General features: G+C 46.4%; 2 protein-coding genes across 6 annotated transcripts in view; both read right to left on the reverse strand.

The window, feature by feature from the left end:
• Positions 1-5,222, reverse strand: part of iqsec2b (IQ motif and Sec7 domain ArfGEF 2b) — a 92,219-nt gene extending 86,997 nt beyond the window's left edge. Inside the window, exon 1 of one of the 4 annotated variants that reach the window (XM_042096878.1) lies at positions 2,015-5,221. In XM_042096878.1, the coding sequence (XP_041952812.1) occupies positions 2,015-2,529 (515 nt within the window). In that variant the 5' untranslated portion in view covers positions 2,530-5,221. Of the gene's footprint in view, positions 1-2,014 lie in introns of all 4 variants that reach the window. The other 3 variants (XM_042096879.1, XM_042096884.1, XM_042096885.1) reach the window with 3 other exon arrangements.
• A 4,610-nt stretch (positions 5,223-9,832) lies between these two features.
• The window catches only part of LOC121712834 (membrane-associated guanylate kinase, WW and PDZ domain-containing protein 3-like), an 82,411-nt gene continuing 75,027 nt past the window's right edge, over positions 9,833-17,216 (reverse strand). The window contains exons 13-18 of one of the 2 annotated variants that reach the window (XM_042096886.1): positions 15,419-15,619; positions 14,006-14,073; positions 13,131-13,277; positions 12,448-12,586; positions 11,310-11,413; positions 9,833-10,044 (exon numbers count right to left, since the gene is read on the reverse strand). In XM_042096886.1, coding sequence (XP_041952820.1) covers positions 9,976-10,044; positions 11,310-11,413; positions 12,448-12,586; positions 13,131-13,277; positions 14,006-14,073; positions 15,419-15,619 — 728 coding nt within the window. In that variant the 3' untranslated portion in view covers positions 9,833-9,975. The remainder of the gene's footprint in view (positions 10,045-11,309; positions 11,414-12,447; positions 12,587-13,130; positions 13,278-14,005; positions 14,074-15,418; positions 15,620-17,216) is intronic. The other variant, XM_042096887.1, reaches the window with a different exon arrangement.

Below are 17,216 nucleotides of genomic sequence, written 5' to 3' on the forward strand. Positions count from 1 at the left end.
TCCTTTCGGGGGGTGCAGTCCAGCGGGGGGGCTACAGATCAAAACGAAAAACGATGGTTCCATGCTATCCATATGGGGTTACATGCCCACCAAGTTTCGTGTACCCCGGTCTTTCAGTGTCCCGGGAATCCTTGACGGAAATTTGGACATGCGAAAAAGAAGAAAAAAAAAAAAAATCTGACTAAACCTACAGTATATGACCCCCGCTTCGCTGCGCGGCGGTCATAATAAGAACTTTTAGAAGAATGGCAGAAAAATGGAAAAATGGCATTCCCCCTACCTCAGAGAATCAAACAGCTCTCATAATACAGGTAGCCACCAGTAGAAAAAAAGCTCTTCTCATGATCCCCTGCAGCATAGGATACATGAAGATGCATAGCTAGATTAGGCTAATTGTGCCCATATTTAGCGGACAGATTCTGAAGATACCCAACCTGGCATCAATGTAGCATTACATAACACGTAACATGAGCGATATCCCAAGTCACAGCCAAAGACATCCCTGTCAGCAAACAACCTACACCTCTAGATACACCTCTAGAATAATGGAGCACTGCTTCTGTTTTTAGCAATATGGACTGACTATGTGTTGTATCTAACAGTTAGATCAAACACAGGTGCAAATCCACAACTGAGCCCCAGGCACCACTCTTCATCATCAAAGCAGTGCGAGTTGTTCTGATGAAATGACCAGGGGGTGGACCTGCGGTTAACACAAGAGAGCAGTTCATTATCTTTATACAAGCGCGTTCTGTTGTTCCCATGGCACCTGGATTTACCTTGTGGGGATGGTACATTATGACATCACTTCACCATGGCAGCAGTGCAAGTAAAACAGAGTTCCTGCAGGCTACTATGGAGGGTCTCAGGACGTGTCATTTTCAACGAGATGGCAAACATACCATAATGCCACCACCCCATGCTGGCACTGAAGCGTCAAATCCCCCCAATCTGACGCGTGTCACTAGATGAGTCACTGAATCATGACAGAAACCAGATCGCTGCGAATAGTAGGTGGAGCATTTTGCTATTTGTTACACTACTGGAGAGAACATGGAAAATGTGTTTTTGCTCTGATTTACACTGTACAATGTACACACACACACATACACACATTTCTCTCTATCTCTCTCTCTCTTACACACACACACACACACACATTCACACGCACAGAAACAAAGGTAAGGTAAAAAAAAAAAACAGAGTATTTTTGCATCCTACTCCTACAAAATTGTATTTGCAATGCAATCAGGTTTTCACACACACACACAATACCTGACCTCTGTGCAAAATCGCTGCACTTACTTTCATTAAAGCACACCCACTCACACGCGCACACACACACACACACACACACACACACACACACAGAAAGAGAGGAGCAGCACATCCTCTATCCACTTTCTTACAAACACACACACACACACACACAATCAGATGCATAAGAGAAACAGCCCACACACAGACACATTTCACTGCCTCTGTGTTCTTCAATTCTCAACTCCTAGCAAAGTGAGCACTGATTAACCACTGCACTCAGCTGAGCCCAGCTACAATGTGACAAGCACATCATTTGAAACAGCACTCCACTGGAATATTGCAGGTCATTACCACCACTGTGACATTCTGGGGTAAAACCAGGATGATGTAAAGAAACCCAAGGGGGAAAGACACCAAATAAGTTTAGTTTGTACCATCTAGTATCCCCTGAATATGAGAGACAAAGAGAGTAAGAAAGAGGCAGAGATAAAGAGAGAGAGAGAGAGAGTGTGTGTGTGCGTGTGTGTGTGTCTGAGAGTGAGAGATCTGGAGCGAAGTAGAAAGAGACAAAGAAAGAAAGAAAGAGTTAGACAAAGACATAGAGAGAAGGAGAGAGGGATAGAAGTGGAGAGAAGATGTGCAGAAGACACATTTGGCTTCCATTCTTATGACTAGACTACAGAAGCATTTGCCCGTCGCCATGACAAAGAGAGAAGAGGAGAGAGAGGAGCAGGATATAAGATGGGACTCTTACTGTCTGCGTGGCGTGGGGGTGGTGTTGGTCCCAGAGCTGTCAATCCGCTCCAGTCGTCCCCGCTCCCTCTCCACTGGCGCCGCCCCACACGAGAGCCCGCGGGTCAGGCGCGTGTGGCTTCGCCGCTCACGATTCAGCCCAGTAGGGGGCGCTGTGGGAGCAGAGGGGCTGGTGGCAGTGCTACTACCACCAGTGTCATCGTTGCTGTTGTGGACCGGGCCGGCGCCGGTGTTGGTACCAGTGCCTGTGGAGGAGGAGTGCAGGGGCAGAGAAGAGGGCTGGGTCAGGCTCTGGTCGGTGTGGTTCTGGACGGGGCCTGAGGTGGGCTCAGGACAGGGGGGGTCGCGGTCCAGGCGCAGGTCCTGGTTCTCCTGGTTGACCCGGTCCAGCTGGGTCTCGAGCTCCTCGATGCGGCGGCGCTGTGTCTCCAGAAGCTTGGCCTGGCTCTCGATGATGTTGTTCAGCTCCAGCAGGTACTCCACCGCACGGTTAGGGCTCTCCGGGCTTGTTTCCATGGTCACGACCCCGTTGCTAAGGGGTCACCCGTGGCGATCACTCTTGGGGGGTTAAGTCCCCCCCCCCCCTGACCAGACCAGTGGGGGGGAGAGGAAAGGAATAGGGTCTAAAGAACAGGTGAACGTAGGAGAGTATGTGTGTAATGATGTTCTTCTTGCCTACCACTTCTATCTCTGCTCTGACTTGAAATAGGAAATTACTCTTTAGAAACCTCCTAGACCCTCCACAGATTGTTATAAATGTTTACGTACTAAGTTTGGCACCTGTTTGAGGAGTCTAAGTCTGTAGTAGGCCTAATTTTGTGTCAGTCTCACAATATTGTTAGAGTAACATTCTGGGTTTTGCTTGTAGTTCCAGTAGACAGCATGGTGTGTCCCACAAGGACCCAGTCAATTTTCAGAAAGTATGAAAAGATTTCATCCTAGAGGACAGGATAATGGGTTGGCCGTGAGAATATGGAAGTAAGGTCTATTACCTCCTCTTGCATACTACTTGAGCTTAATGGAACCCTTATAGCTATACAGCATCCTTGAAACCTGCATGCAAGTCGCCTGAACACACAAGTGTATGATGAAAAATTAACGGCGGTGGCTCAATCGTGCAAAAGCGTGGGTCTTTTCAGAGCAATCCTTCATGTACCTCCATTTTACAATACGACATCTGATGCAATAGAGTCAGTACCGTCAATCGGTGAGAAGTCCATAGACATGACACCCAAGAAGAATTCAGATATTCAGAGAATTCATAACTCATGCCAGATACCCTATTCAAAAATGTGATTACCTGCCTAGGTAGGTGTGCAGAGCGCTCAGGTGTGATAAAGGTTAGGGTAAATCAAGTGCAATTCAAAATCAACTCGCGTGAAAAGAATAAAACATGGTTAACAAAAATCCATTCAGAAAACTACGGAAAACAAATGGTTAGGGGAGAAACCAACTTGGAAAAATCTTCAAAAACGGAAGGTTTTTCAGTAAGTAGAATTCTTTCAAATTGTAGAACAAACAGTCCATGTTCTTGGCCACTCACCCTCTCCTAAAACTGACCACGTTCCTTCCTCTCTTCCTCACCCCATGGTGAACTTCAGCACAACTCAAAAGCTCAGAGTCGGGGATTGGTGCTTGTCTCCTCCATCCATGTAGTCCTTAAATGGTAGACATCTACTCAGACTGATCACTCCGTTTTCAACTGATTTGAATCACGCGTATTCACGACAGCAAAATTATTTAGGTTCGTCTCGAGTGAGACTTCTCCTGGAGCATCCTTTCTCTCACTGCACGCGCGTTGTCAAAATGACACTCTTCTTTCCGGGAGCTTCTGGATGTAGAGCGTGCGACACGCTGCTCATCCTTAACTTGAGAACCGTGACGATTTGATTAACCTCGAGAAATCCGAGCAGAATCCAATTACATACGATTCATGATTTAACCGCTTTTTCACGCACATATTTCCATAACTGAAAACAGCATAGATGGATGCGGGATTCAAAGTCATCAAAACAGACTATTTAATTAAAAAAATCCGGCTAATTCTCTAACTTCTGTCAGATCCCCTTAATCATTCAAAGCGTTGCAATGGGACCAATGGCAGGCCATGCTGAGTGCGTCTGCGTCCTTTCAATTTGTCAAACTGCAGATACTGGCATTACTGCGGCTTTCACACCACTGGGTATTGCACTGAAACACTCGAAGATTTCCGTTCGCACTGAAATACGCACACAGATAAATCCTTAAGAAGTAGCGAAGCAGGATCTTGATATCTGAACAACAGTATATTTTTCGTGACAGGCGCACGTTGCAAAGTTTACCTAGGTTATTGTGTGAGCAAACGGCTGAGAAACGCAATTAGGGGGGAAACGCTTTACGCACACATAATTTTCAGCTGAATTATGTCACTTCAGAATAAAAAATAGTCCACTTGCCTCAAAATCACTGAGATGCTTGTGTTTACATCTTGCAGAGCATTCAATTTCTGAAGAAAAAAACTGGTTAAAAGTTGTCGTTCGCATCGATCTGACGTTTTCGCGGTCACACTAATTTAACTCATGCCAACCTGTCACATTAAGTTCATATGGGTTTTATATACCCGTCGCCAGGTTTCCGCTCTAGCCAATTTACCAGTGCAATTTCCCCATCGAATATCCATTAAACGACCGCGTTCAAAGCCGTCGGAGACGTGAATCATCAGAGAGGGGTGACAGCTAAGCAGCGCTTCTTGCACTGCGGCGCGATCAGGGAACTGCCATTTTGCCTCTCACGACAAACGCGCTCTCCTCTGCTCATCTTTCTCTCTTTCTCAGCGCTTCCGTGCGCACTGCACGAAACTGTCTCTCCCCCTCCCCTGCCTGACTCCCAAACTTTTTGAGCCTAGTCAACTGCTTCTACCAAACCTTTATTTTTTTTTCATACAAACGCCCACTCTCATTCATGCATATAGGCCTACTTTGCCACTGACTGAGGCGGTGATTATCATTCTCCAGATGAATAAATCCACACGCAGGTTTCACAGCATTTTAACGCTAGTAATGCCTCACCTCAAAGCTCGAAGGTTCTTCAGCCAGTGAACCTGCATTAAGCGGAGGAAATAGGGCTACTTTACGGTGGATGCCAGAGTCAAGCACGTGCTACAGAGCTTCTTGCCCAAATCGAGTTTATTAAAGTATGCAAATGCGGGTGAGGAGTTGATTCCCTCTCATGAATCTATGCCGAATCCTTGCCATCCTTTCACTCAGTTGTGATGTAATCACTGCAATTGCACAGACAGATACGCACACTATTTAGAGAGTTGTGTGAGTGTGAACTTTAAACTCGACTCGCTGCTGCCATCTACTGTCAGAGACCGGAAATATATCTGACTACTACATCAGAGTTTACAGTAAAATCACCACTGCTTTATATTCATTCACATTTGGTAAAAACGTAAAATTACTTAATTGATTTTATTGTAAAAAATAACAAGCACAATTCTCCCATGACTTAAGTGATTCCACAGCTGTGTCACAAACCATGCTCAGAGGAATTCTGGGCTATATCTTTGACTCAATCCCTTGTGCCCTAGTTTACTGCAGAGGATGGATTATGTGATTTTAGGCGATGCAACAAACTACACAGAGGCTCCCTTTTGACTGACCCCAGTCAGAAAGAGCAAAACTAAGTGAGAAAATATGGTCTGTAATGTAGTTAACAAGAATAAAAAAACTGTGATCTTCAATTACCACCTTAATGAAAATGATTGGTGCAATTTATCCATTTAGATGAGAATTGTACTTTTATCACTTCTATGATATAACCATGCTTCCATAAGTATAGGCTACATGAGTATCAATGGTCCTCTGCTGTGTACGAAAACTAAATATAAAACACACAACAACAAAGATATTTTATATATATTTTAGACTTTATTATTACTTTCTTTGAATTTTGATAAATGTGTTCATTTTATTATTGATAATAATACTGTAACAATCATAATATAAACAATTATGTTATAATAATGTAAATATGTATAATAAACTGTACACTCTGATTCATAGAGGTTATGCTTATATTTATATATGTACACACAGAATATGTCATGAAGATAGTTTAGATTACAATAAGCCTAGAAACACAGGAACACTGCATTCTCCATAGATGAAGGAAACCAAAGCCAGTTCAACCACATGAAATCAAAAACATTCCCTGCCACTCACACGCTGTCTAACACACTAAAGAAACTCTCCCCCGGATAGACACTGTTAAGACAGTGTCTTTTTTTATTGCAACGTCAATGAGGGTACGTCTCATAAGACAACCTGAATGAACCTCTATGGCCCAGACCGGCTGGGAAGGCTTTGGGTGGATGTTAAAATATCTCTACTCTCTAATTGGCTTACATTAGTAATGTCTTATTATGCTATTATACTGGAGTATATTTGCCATACACACTCAGATATATATTCTCAGGTGTTTTGTCTGTAATAGTTGACTTGACACCCACATTTTGGCAGATTGTTTACAAAATATTATTATTTTTTTATCTCAAGGATGTCAATGTCTTCCATGCTGAATCCATTGCAAATCAATTATGAAAATAAACACATCTGTTATATGTACCGTCTGAAATTAAGTTTGTTGGCTACATGGTGGACCAATGACTTACATTATATACAAAAAAGCCTCTATATGGATGACTTTGAATGTAATGTCTACAAGGCATTTCGACAAACCAGCAAACCTTGTTTATATATAACCCCATAGATAGATAGCCTATTAAAAAATCTCTCTAAGACCCCACCCCCACCCCTTCACTACAAGGCAAAGTGGGCGTCCGGGAAAGCAAAACAATCAGCGAATGCTCCGCACACTCTCCACGCTCATGGCCTCTTACCAACCATCAATCTGACCTGCCGCAGCTCCACTTAATGCTGTTCAAAAGCCAATCAGGGTAAGAGCCCTGGGCCTGATGGGGTCTCGGACTCGTGGGGCGCCTATTAGCTCACGCTGAGGACCCCCCTGTCCATCTCTGCACTCAAAAGAGACTTCGCCTGGAGAGCTATTTGCCATGTAATGCATAAAATCCAGACTTCGCTCCAACCCAAATGATATATGGCTTTGCACGGCTTCACAATGTCCATACATTTGACCCCATTTTGGAAAGCAGTTTGGTAACAGTCAAACAGGTATTTAAACAGTGTATAGTCTGACATTTTTTACTCTCTCACACACACACAATATTTAATGCCATCTTTGTGGTAAGAATTTCCTCATGTTGCAATGGGAGATTGTTTAGTGTCCATGGAATGAACTTTGGATATTCATAGCAGTTTTACAGTTCATGGCAGTGGTGTTTCAGTATAATGTGTTTCCAAGATCTATTTACACAGTCTTCCCCTGCCTGGAGGGGGTGGTAATGTGAGTGTTGTGTGCGTGTGTGTATGTGTGTGTGTGTGTGAGGGGGTGTTCTTCCAGTGGGGGTAGGCCACATTAGGGCCATGTCTCTCTGTGAAGTGGTCAGTGACAGGAAATCAATCGGGGGCCTTGACTCTGCTCGAATCTCGGGGATGAGGTTGGGGGGTGGCGGGGGGTGGGGTTGAGGGTGAAACAGTAACGCAATGGATCATCCTGAGTGGCCACTTTTATCCCTGGAGACACAACACACAGAGGCTGCGAGTGGAGGTCACCCGGGTTCAAGGTTAACGACAGGAAGTAGGTCTGGTTTCCAAGGCAACCGTGAGGGGGCACTTGAAAGAGGGACGCATATCGGGAGCTTGGCAAGCTGTGAGCAGTGTGAGTTGACACTCACCACACACACACACACACACACACACACACACACACACACACACACACACACCTGTGTGCTCATATAACAATCCACTTCCAGAGTCCCAGCTCCTGAATTTGCTCTGTAAAGAGAGCTTTTCTTCCAGGAACTCTTGGGGAACCATTCCGAAACATGTCAGTTAAAAAGGAAGCAGCAGGATTGATGTTGCACAGGGAAGGAGTGATGAGTAAGGAACAGACCCCCCCCCCCCTGCACCATTAGGGTACTACTCACAACTACCCGACCTTTTATTGCTCTCTATGGCGAGGTATCACTGAATACACACCTGGAGAATTGCTATAGACCCCACTGAGGGGGTGGCTTTAAACACCACACAAGAACCACAACAGACACAACAGAGGCCAGAACTAAAAGTACCAGAACTATATATGACATATGACATGACGTGACATGACACCAGAGCTCACTAGCAGAATGAACAGGAGAAGTGTTTAGAAAAATACACTTTTTTTCCACACAACACAGGATTGAGTAGTTTACAAACTGAGAGAGAGAGAGAGAGAGAGAAGGAGAGAGAGGTGTTTGGACAGTTCAACAGAAGCAAATGTTTCAGTGAGGGTTGAAGAGAGAAATAAAAACTGTGCAATCAATGTGAGAAATGGGAAGGGTGCCCAGCTACAGCAACCAACTGCTCCTTTAAATTCCTTCCAATTCCTTCACCTTTAATGCAAAATTGAAGAAAATCGAACTCTCAAAAATAAAAATTAATTGAAAAGTCCACAGAGGTCATGGCTGGTCCATGAGACCGACCAAACGAGCCTTTAAAGGGTTTAATCAGTGGATGAACCTGGGCACTCCTCCTCCTCTTCCTCCTCTTCCTTCTTGCGTCCAGGCCGGGCGGTTCCCCTGGATGACCCGGTGGAGTGTGTGTGGGCTGGGTGTGAGCCAGGGCCCAGGGAGGGGCGTTTTGTATTTCCTGTGGTCGTGATTGTCGGACAGGACCAGGGAGAGGCCCGAGATGCTGGCGGCGGTGGTGCTGGCGACTGACACGCTGGCCCCGGACTCCGACTCCACGTACTCGGACCCTGGTGACCCCAGGAAGGAGAACGGGTGCAGCCTGGACGAGGTCCGGCGCTGGAGGCGTGCGGCGGGGATCCCCTCGTGAGCGAGCGGGGGGAGCACGGGCACGTAGAGCTGCAGTTTGGCCCCCACGGGGAGGACAGGGAGGCCAGAGAGAGCATGAGGCAGCGTCCGGCGAGGTCTGCTCTCGCCCTCCTCTTCCTCCTGCTCCTCCTCCTCCTCCTCTCGCTCCTCCACGCCAGGACTCCGTGGCGCTCTCTCTCCGCCTACCTCCAGCTCCAGCTCATGCATCCGCTCCCTCTGTACCTGGGAGGCCCATGCACGCACCCTCTCCTCCTGCTGCTCCACCTCCACCTCTCCCTCCCCCTCTCTCTCTCGCTCCCACCCTGTCCCCCCGTCACCCTCGCTCCCCCATTGAGGTTCACCTTCCTCCTCCTCAACATCTCTCCTCCTGCCTTGCTGCTCCACCCAATCTTCCTCCCTCACCTCTTCCTCCTCCTCCTCCTCTTCCTCACTCTCCCACTCCTCCACTTGCTGCCTCCGGCCTTGTTTAGACCTGGGCAGTCTCTGATTGGGGATGGGCATAAATACGTCATCTTCATCATCCTCTTCCTCACCTTCCTCCTCTCTGCGATCCTCTTCCCCTTCGCTCTGACTCTCCAGCCATCTCAGCCTCTTCATGCTGCCACTCTTTCTCAGTCCGCCCCTCCTCCGTTCTTTCCCCTTTTCTTTTCCTCTCTCTCTCCCTCGCTCCGACTGTGACCTCACTGTGACCTCATCATCGCTGTGGTTCTTCCGGGTGTTTCTGGGTAAGCTCCTCCCCTTTCTCCGCTCTGCCCCGGCTGACAGTGATCTTGACCTTTGACCTCGCCGGTGACTGCTGGGCCGACCAGCCTCCTCTCCCTCCTCCTCTTCGTCCTGAGTCACTTCGGCAGAGTCAGGGTAGCTCATTTTCCTCCTCCGCCTCCTCCCCTCTTCTCCTCCTCCTCCTCCTTTACGTCTTCTCTCTGACAGGCTTCGCCTCCCTGAAGAACTGGGGCTCCTGACCTTTTGACCTTGTGGCCTCCCCCTCTCCCCTGCCCATATCCTCCGACCCCTCCTGTCTACTGCAACCAGATGCGACTGAGGGGGGTGGAGAGAGGAAGAGGGGAAGGCTGCTGCGCGATTACGGCCTGCGGAGAGAGAGAGAGAGAGAGAGAGAGAGAGAGAGAAAAAGGAGGAGAGAGAGAGAGAGGAAGAGAAAGAAGGAGAAAAGAGAGAGATAGAAAGGAAGACACAGTGAGAGGTAGAGAGATAGTAAGATAATAGAAAGAAAGAAAGAAAGAAAGAAAGAGATAAGGAAGGGGAGAGAGAGAAAGAGAGAGGGTTGGTGAGAGAGAGGGACAGCCACAACTTTCTTGTATTAGAAACAATTATCTCAGCACATAAGCAAAGCATCTAAACTAGCAAGTGAATAGTGTACCAGCTGTCTCATCCTAGCAGAAATGAAATACCAGTACGCCACTCCAAATGATGTCAGTGTGCTCCATAGAACACATCATTACAAATCTTACTGCCACTGTGACCAACTTTAAAATGGATACCATTCATTCACATCAAATTCTATTCATGCCAACCCCTCATGAGGTAGATTTCTTTCTGAACATGTAATTCATTTGGAATATAACACAAAATCAGCTAACCATTGTCTCAGCTAAGAAACCACCACAAGTAGACTAAGAGTGGGGTCTTTTCAACACTGACTGACATGCTTGTTAGTGCTGTTGTTCAAAGCAAACTTTGCTCAAAATGGCAGAAGAGTATTCAAAACCTTTAGCTCATTCTCTTTTGGGAATTAACATCAACTAATTTTCCCACTGTAACCTTTATTTAATCAGCCAGTTCCCTTGGGTCTTGGTTCTCAAGAGAGAAACTTGGCAACTTTGCAATTACTATTTTAGCAACAGTAGGCATTGACTTAAGGAGTTTGAAAGCCACTGTAAATCATATACTGTAGTTTGCTCAAAGTTACCTGTCTTGTGAGAAAGCTTCAATTTACTTTACACATACTTCATATTCACACTTGATCTTCTTTCTATACTATACTATACTATACTATACTATACTATACTACAGTATACTATACTATAATATACTATACTGTACAAACTATACTACAGTATACTATACCTTAATCCCAAAGACCCCCAACTGCACAACACCACAACACAATTACGAGACAGTGATTCTGCATGACTGACAGACAGACAAGTGTGGAGACAGAGGAACACAAACGAGGAGTAGGAAATACCCACCAGTACAGTTAGTAAGACAGTAAAGACAGTTAAGACAGTTAAGACGCTGACTATGAGCAAGCAGAGATAGAGAGAGAGAAAGAAAGAGAGAGAGAGAGAGAGAGAGAGAGAGATGTAGAGAAACAAAAAAATGGAGAACTAACAGGAACGACTACCAACCGCGTATTCTCTGTCCGGCCGATGACATAGAAGCAAGGCTCGCCAAGTTTGGAGTTGGTCATACAGAGAGAGAGGCTGGAAAGCTCCACTAAGACAGAGAGAAGGAGAAGAGAAAAACCAGAGGAAAGAGAGATAGAGGGAGGGAGGGAAAACAGACAGAAGAAAGAAAAAAGAGATAGAATGAGAGAAAGAGACCCGACACACAGAGGAAGAGAACAAGAGAAGGAGAAAGAGAAGATAAGAAAGTATGAGAACATACAAGAAGATAAGAAGATAAGGAAGTATGAGAACAGCCATATAGAACCCAACAGACTGTTAGCCCACTAGCAAATACAGAAGGACGGATTGATTCCAAGTTCATATCAAACAGCAGCAAAACAAAATCACTCAGGAGCAAAGATCAGAGGTGGTCAATCTGAAGTGACCCACACTGTAGTCAAAACTGTCACTATTTCACTATATAGAGCAAGAGTAAAGTGAAATAGAAAAGAATAGAACAGATTCCCATCAGTGCAGTGACTGATGTGCTTGCAGTGACACTCCAGGGTCAGTAGTAATAGTTCATATTCCTGTGGCACCAGACTAGGGTCAGATCAGATTATCGGATACACGGTAAATAAACTATAACTTGGGGAGCATATACTGGTGTTGCGGACTTTTTCCCCTCTCTCTCATCGTAAGTGTTTTGTCCAGCACCCAGGATTAGATCGGGATGTGCGTGCGTTTTTTCCTCTTTATACTCAGATCAGATTATCATCCATAAACCTCAGCCTTTCCCTCTTTCTTTTTCCTCCCTCCCTTCCTCTCCTCCTTCCCGCTCTCCCTCATTCGTTCCCTCTCTCTGTCCATACATATAACACTGATACCTTCTTCCAAGCGCCCTATAGTGCACACAATTACCTCAAGCCCACATTCCACTAACACCCCCTTGTGGACAGTATACAGAGTACACAGTGCATATGTGGCCATTAGTCATTATTCTATTATTATTTGCCCTCTGACCTCTCTTCCTCCACCTTCCCCTCTTTATCACTCTATTCCTCTATCCCTCCCTCTCTCCCTTCCTTTGCATTTGTCTTTTAACCTCCCAATGCCCCCCCCCCCGACATTGTTTGGTCGTACCGTAGTCGGGCACGTAGCCGTTGCCCCTCTTGAGCACCAGGTGGATGTGGTGACCCGCCGTCCTGATCCTCTCCACCGCCTGGCTGTGGGTCATGCCCGTGGTGCTGTCGCCATTAATCTCCACCAGCTGATCACTCACCTGAAGGGATACACACACGCACGCACACACACACACACACACACACACACACACACACACACACACACACACACACACACACACACACAAATGCACGCGCAGGCACACACAACACAACACGACACACACACACACACACACACACACACACACACACATGCACACACATACACAATCACAACACATACACACACACACACACACACACACACACACACACACACACACACACACACACACACACACACACAAACAGAGTTACATACCGCAGTCCCTCACTTGATTTAATATTGGTTTGTACTGGAAGCTCAAATTCCTGTGTGTTAGCTTTGTGTCCCTTGTGCGTCTGTAGAGGGAAGATTTATACTGCGCCACTCCAGACAACTTTAATGAAGTCTTAAGAGGAATACATACTCTATAAACTACACTTTCTGTTGATTTAGGAAAAGCTCTAGGGTTTGCATAGTCTTTTTCACTAACAAGTTTTCAATACTTTTAAAGTGTGTTTGTGGATATGGATGAACACACACACACACACTCGTACCTGTATCTTGTGGCTGCGTTGGGCAGGCCCTCCCTCCATGAGTCCCAGCACATAGAGGCCCATGTTGTACTCACTGCCCCCCCTCAGACTGAAGCCAAATCCAGTGGGCCCTCGCTCCAGATCCACACTGTAATACCTAGAGTCCTGCTGCAGATCACACACACACACACACACACACACACACACACACACACACACACACACACACACACACACACACACAGAGAGAGAGAGAGAGAGTGAGAGAAAGAGAGAGAGAGAGAGAGAGAGAGAGAGATGCAGTCACACACACACACACACACACACAGAGAGAGAGAGAGAGAGTCAGAGGAGAAATCTCCTTTAGTGTGACAGCTCCATTCATCCTCCAGATTTAGTTGAGCACATGGGCTGGCCCCCTGGCAGGAGTGATCACCTCTGTGGTCAGTCCCAGCGGGTGACCCCTCTCTCTCTCAGCACGCCACCGGCCCTTTCATCATCTCACCACTCCACTCAGAACACAACACCACGACACTCTTCCACATTCTACACCAGAGTTCCGGCTCAGCTGCTCAACGATTCCATCTCAGCTACACAAAGTTTAAAGACTCCAGAACTGTAATCTTTGACTAGGATTCTATTTCAACTACAAAAGGGTTTTATCCAGCCTACAAAATGATTTTATTTGATCTACAAAATCATTAATGTGCCCTCAGTGTCAAATTCTTCTACTGACAAAACCATGAAGTGCACTTAAGGCGTTTCTGAATACAGGTCTGAGAAGAGATACTGTAAGAGTATGATTTCTAACACAGGACAAACAGAACACATGATCTGAGAACAGTTAGAAGTATGATCTTTGGTGCAGGGCAAACAGGACTGATCTCCCCTCTCACCTTGGGTCGAGACCTGTGGCCCTTCCTGGTTCTGTGGTTTGAGTCAAAGTCAGCATTGTCTGAGGCATCTGAGACCAAACACAGACATGAACAGGGTCAGCGTGTCACGTTAAAAAGGGACAAATGATATAGTATACTTTCATAACAGTAAGACCTTGACCTAAAAGTTTGAGGAATGGAGATGTGTGTGTGTTTTGGGGGGTGGGGAGTAATATGTCTGATGTAATATGAAGGAGGAGAGAAAAAGTGTGGGTAGGGGTGTGTGTGTGCGCGTGCATGCGTGCGTGCGTGCGTGTGTGCGTGTGTGTATGTGTGTATGTATTTATATAGAGTGAAGGTGGTAAGGTGTTTCTGAACCAGCTGGGAGAGTGCAAAGGTGCAGGCTGCTTAAAGGTCCCACAGGGCTTAATGGATAGGCACTCTGCTGCTGGGATGTGAACATAATGACAGTGTCTGGGGGACTGTGTGTGTGTGTGTGTGTGTGTATGTTTGGGCAAGGGGTGAGAGGTTTAGGAGAGAAAGTAGGTAGGTGTGTGTGTGTGTGTGTGTGTGTGTGTGTGTGTGTGTGTGGTGGAGGAACATCTGTCAGAGGACAGGGAGAGGGGTAGTGTGTATATATATGTGTGTGTGTGTGTGTGTGTGGGTGTGAGAGAGAGAGAGAGAGAGAGAGAGAGAGAGAAAGAGTGACAGAAAAGGTGTTTGGATGTTCCTGAAGCAGCTGGCAAAAGGCAAAGGTGCACACAGCACAGAAATCCCCAATATGTATGATATATGGGGTGTGTGTATTTACTTATAATGAACTGCAGGTGAGACGCATACGTGAATTTCATGAAAATTTGCTATATGTTGTTTGTACAGTTTGTGTTTGTGCTTTGTGTGCGTGTGTCTGTGCATCTGTGCATGTACAGTACAGTACATGTGTGTGTTCATGCATGTGTATTTGTGTGTGTGTGTGTGTGTGTGTGAATGTGTGTGAGTGTGTGCATGAATGTGGTTGTGTGTGTGTGTGTGTGTGTGTGTGGTGTGTGTGTGTGTGGTTGTGTAATGGAGGCGAACTGAGCAAGCATGCTAGTTGCGCGTGTAAATCCTCAAATCCCTAACCTTAAGAACGCTTCTAACCGCTGAGTTGGAAGCCTGGGCTTTTAGCTCAGTGGTTAGAGCGTTCGACTCCCATGCCGCTGTGTGTTGAAGTGGCGGGTTCGAAGGCCGTGAGCGGCGGACGAACCAACCTCTGTTTCAGTTGTGTGGATGTATGTATGCAGGCCTTCCTGTGCGCTGAAGCGTGGTACAATTCCATTTTTGGCACAGCATACCTCCGTGCATCTGGATGAGGTCAGTTACGTGCGTGCGTGTGTCTCTGTGTGTGCGAGTGAGTGTGTGTGTATGTATGAGAATTGTCTTTCCTCTACTCACGTGCGCTGGAACGCGGTACGATGGTTAGGCGTAGTGTGTTCCCGGCGCGGCGTAGGATCTGGGCGAGTTCACGGTGAGGCAGTGTGACCACTGGCCGGCCCTCCACCGCCTCTAGCCGGTCTCCGGGGCGAATCTGACCGCTCCGGGCTGCTGGGCTCCCCCTCCGCACCGTCACGAAACGATGAGGGAGGAGAGAGGTGGCTGGAGGAAAGAGATGGAGGGAGAGAGAGAGTGACAGGGAGGAGAGAGAGGGAGCGAGAAGGCAGAAAAGAGAGGACAGAAAAGAAAAAGGAGAGACAGAGAGGGGGGGGGGAGACAGAGAGGGAAATCAAAAGAGAAAAGTGGCATTTTAATTAAATTGCATAATAACAACACAGTTGTCTGTCGCTAAGGGCAGAATGACAGTCTTGCTCTTGTATTACAGAAGGAGACAAATACTAATGTAGCCATAAGCAACAGTAGCTCTGCTGAACCATAATATATAAGCTATGAGGCCTCTGTAAACAGAATGTTTGCCTTTTAATATCAGTCTACTGTACATTCCAACCTGGGACAAAGTGGTGAAAAGCAAGAGAGAGACAGACAAAGACACAGGAAGAGACAGAACTCAAGTTAATCTATTTATCTATCTAAACACAGAAACAGACCGAGAGGCAAACAGGCAAACAGACTGAAAAGTATATGACTACTTTTGAACACTTGCTCAGTCCCTCATGGCAGATGGCTCTGAACTAGATCAGTATGGATCTGGGTTTATCCTGGTTTATAATAGATCTGGCCCTGTTCTAGTATGGATGAGGTTCTAATCTGGCATGGATCAGGTTCTGGTCTAGTATGGATCAGGTTCTGGTCTAGTATGGATCGGGTTCTGGTCTACTATGGATAAGGTTCTATAGTTTGGATCAGGTTTTGGTTTTGGCAAGGCACTAGAGGTCTGCACTCCCGCGGTAGACCCGTGGGTCCCGACGCAAAAGAGTGCGGCGCGGGACAACTTTTGAAAGCTCTTTGCGGGAGCGGGCGGGATGAGAGAGGTGCATTCGCGGGTGCGGGACAAACCGATGATTCATTAAACATGTGCGTAAAATTAAATATGGAAATGATTAAAGTAGTGTTCATACAGTAACTATAGTTCAGCTGGATGTTCTGTTAGGCAGCATTAAAAAACGGGGTTTAAGCATAACTGACAGAGGAGGCCTATAGCCTATATTGTCGTTTATGTGGGTTCAATTTGTTCCTGCTGCTCATTGTCAAAACTCAAAAATCGAAAGCATGACAGAGGAAGAGGGCACCAGAATAGGTTGTTAGCCTACATTCAGAACCAAGAAACTGACATCTGGAGTCTTTCTCAGGTGTGTGTGCTCCTTTCGTGAGACAGAAAGAAAAGCTGAATAGGCTATCCCTCCTGCATGCGGGCTTTAGCGGGCGGGAGCGGGACATCATGTTACAGATGCGGGCGGGAGCGGGACATCATGTTACAGATGCGGGCGGGAGCGGGGCTGAAAAATTACAACCCCGCTGCTCCCCAAGCGCCGCTGTTGATGCAGGCAGCTCACTGTGCAGGGATTAGTGTCTGCTTCACCTCACTGTGTGTACACTCACTCACTCACTCACTCACTCACTCACTGTGTGCTGTGTGTATTTCACTAATTTACAGATTGGGATAAATGCAGAGACCAAATTTCCCTCACGGGATCGAAAGAGTATATATACTTATCTGCCCCTGTTCTGGTATGAATCAGGATCTGATCTGTTAGGAATTAGACTCTAATTTGGTCCAAAGTGATACATTATCTTGCAT

Source organism: Alosa sapidissima, chromosome 7 (assembly GCF_018492685.1).
Source record: "Alosa sapidissima isolate fAloSap1 chromosome 7, fAloSap1.pri, whole genome shotgun sequence".
Classification (NCBI taxonomy): Eukaryota; Metazoa; Chordata; class Actinopteri; order Clupeiformes; family Clupeidae; genus Alosa; species Alosa sapidissima.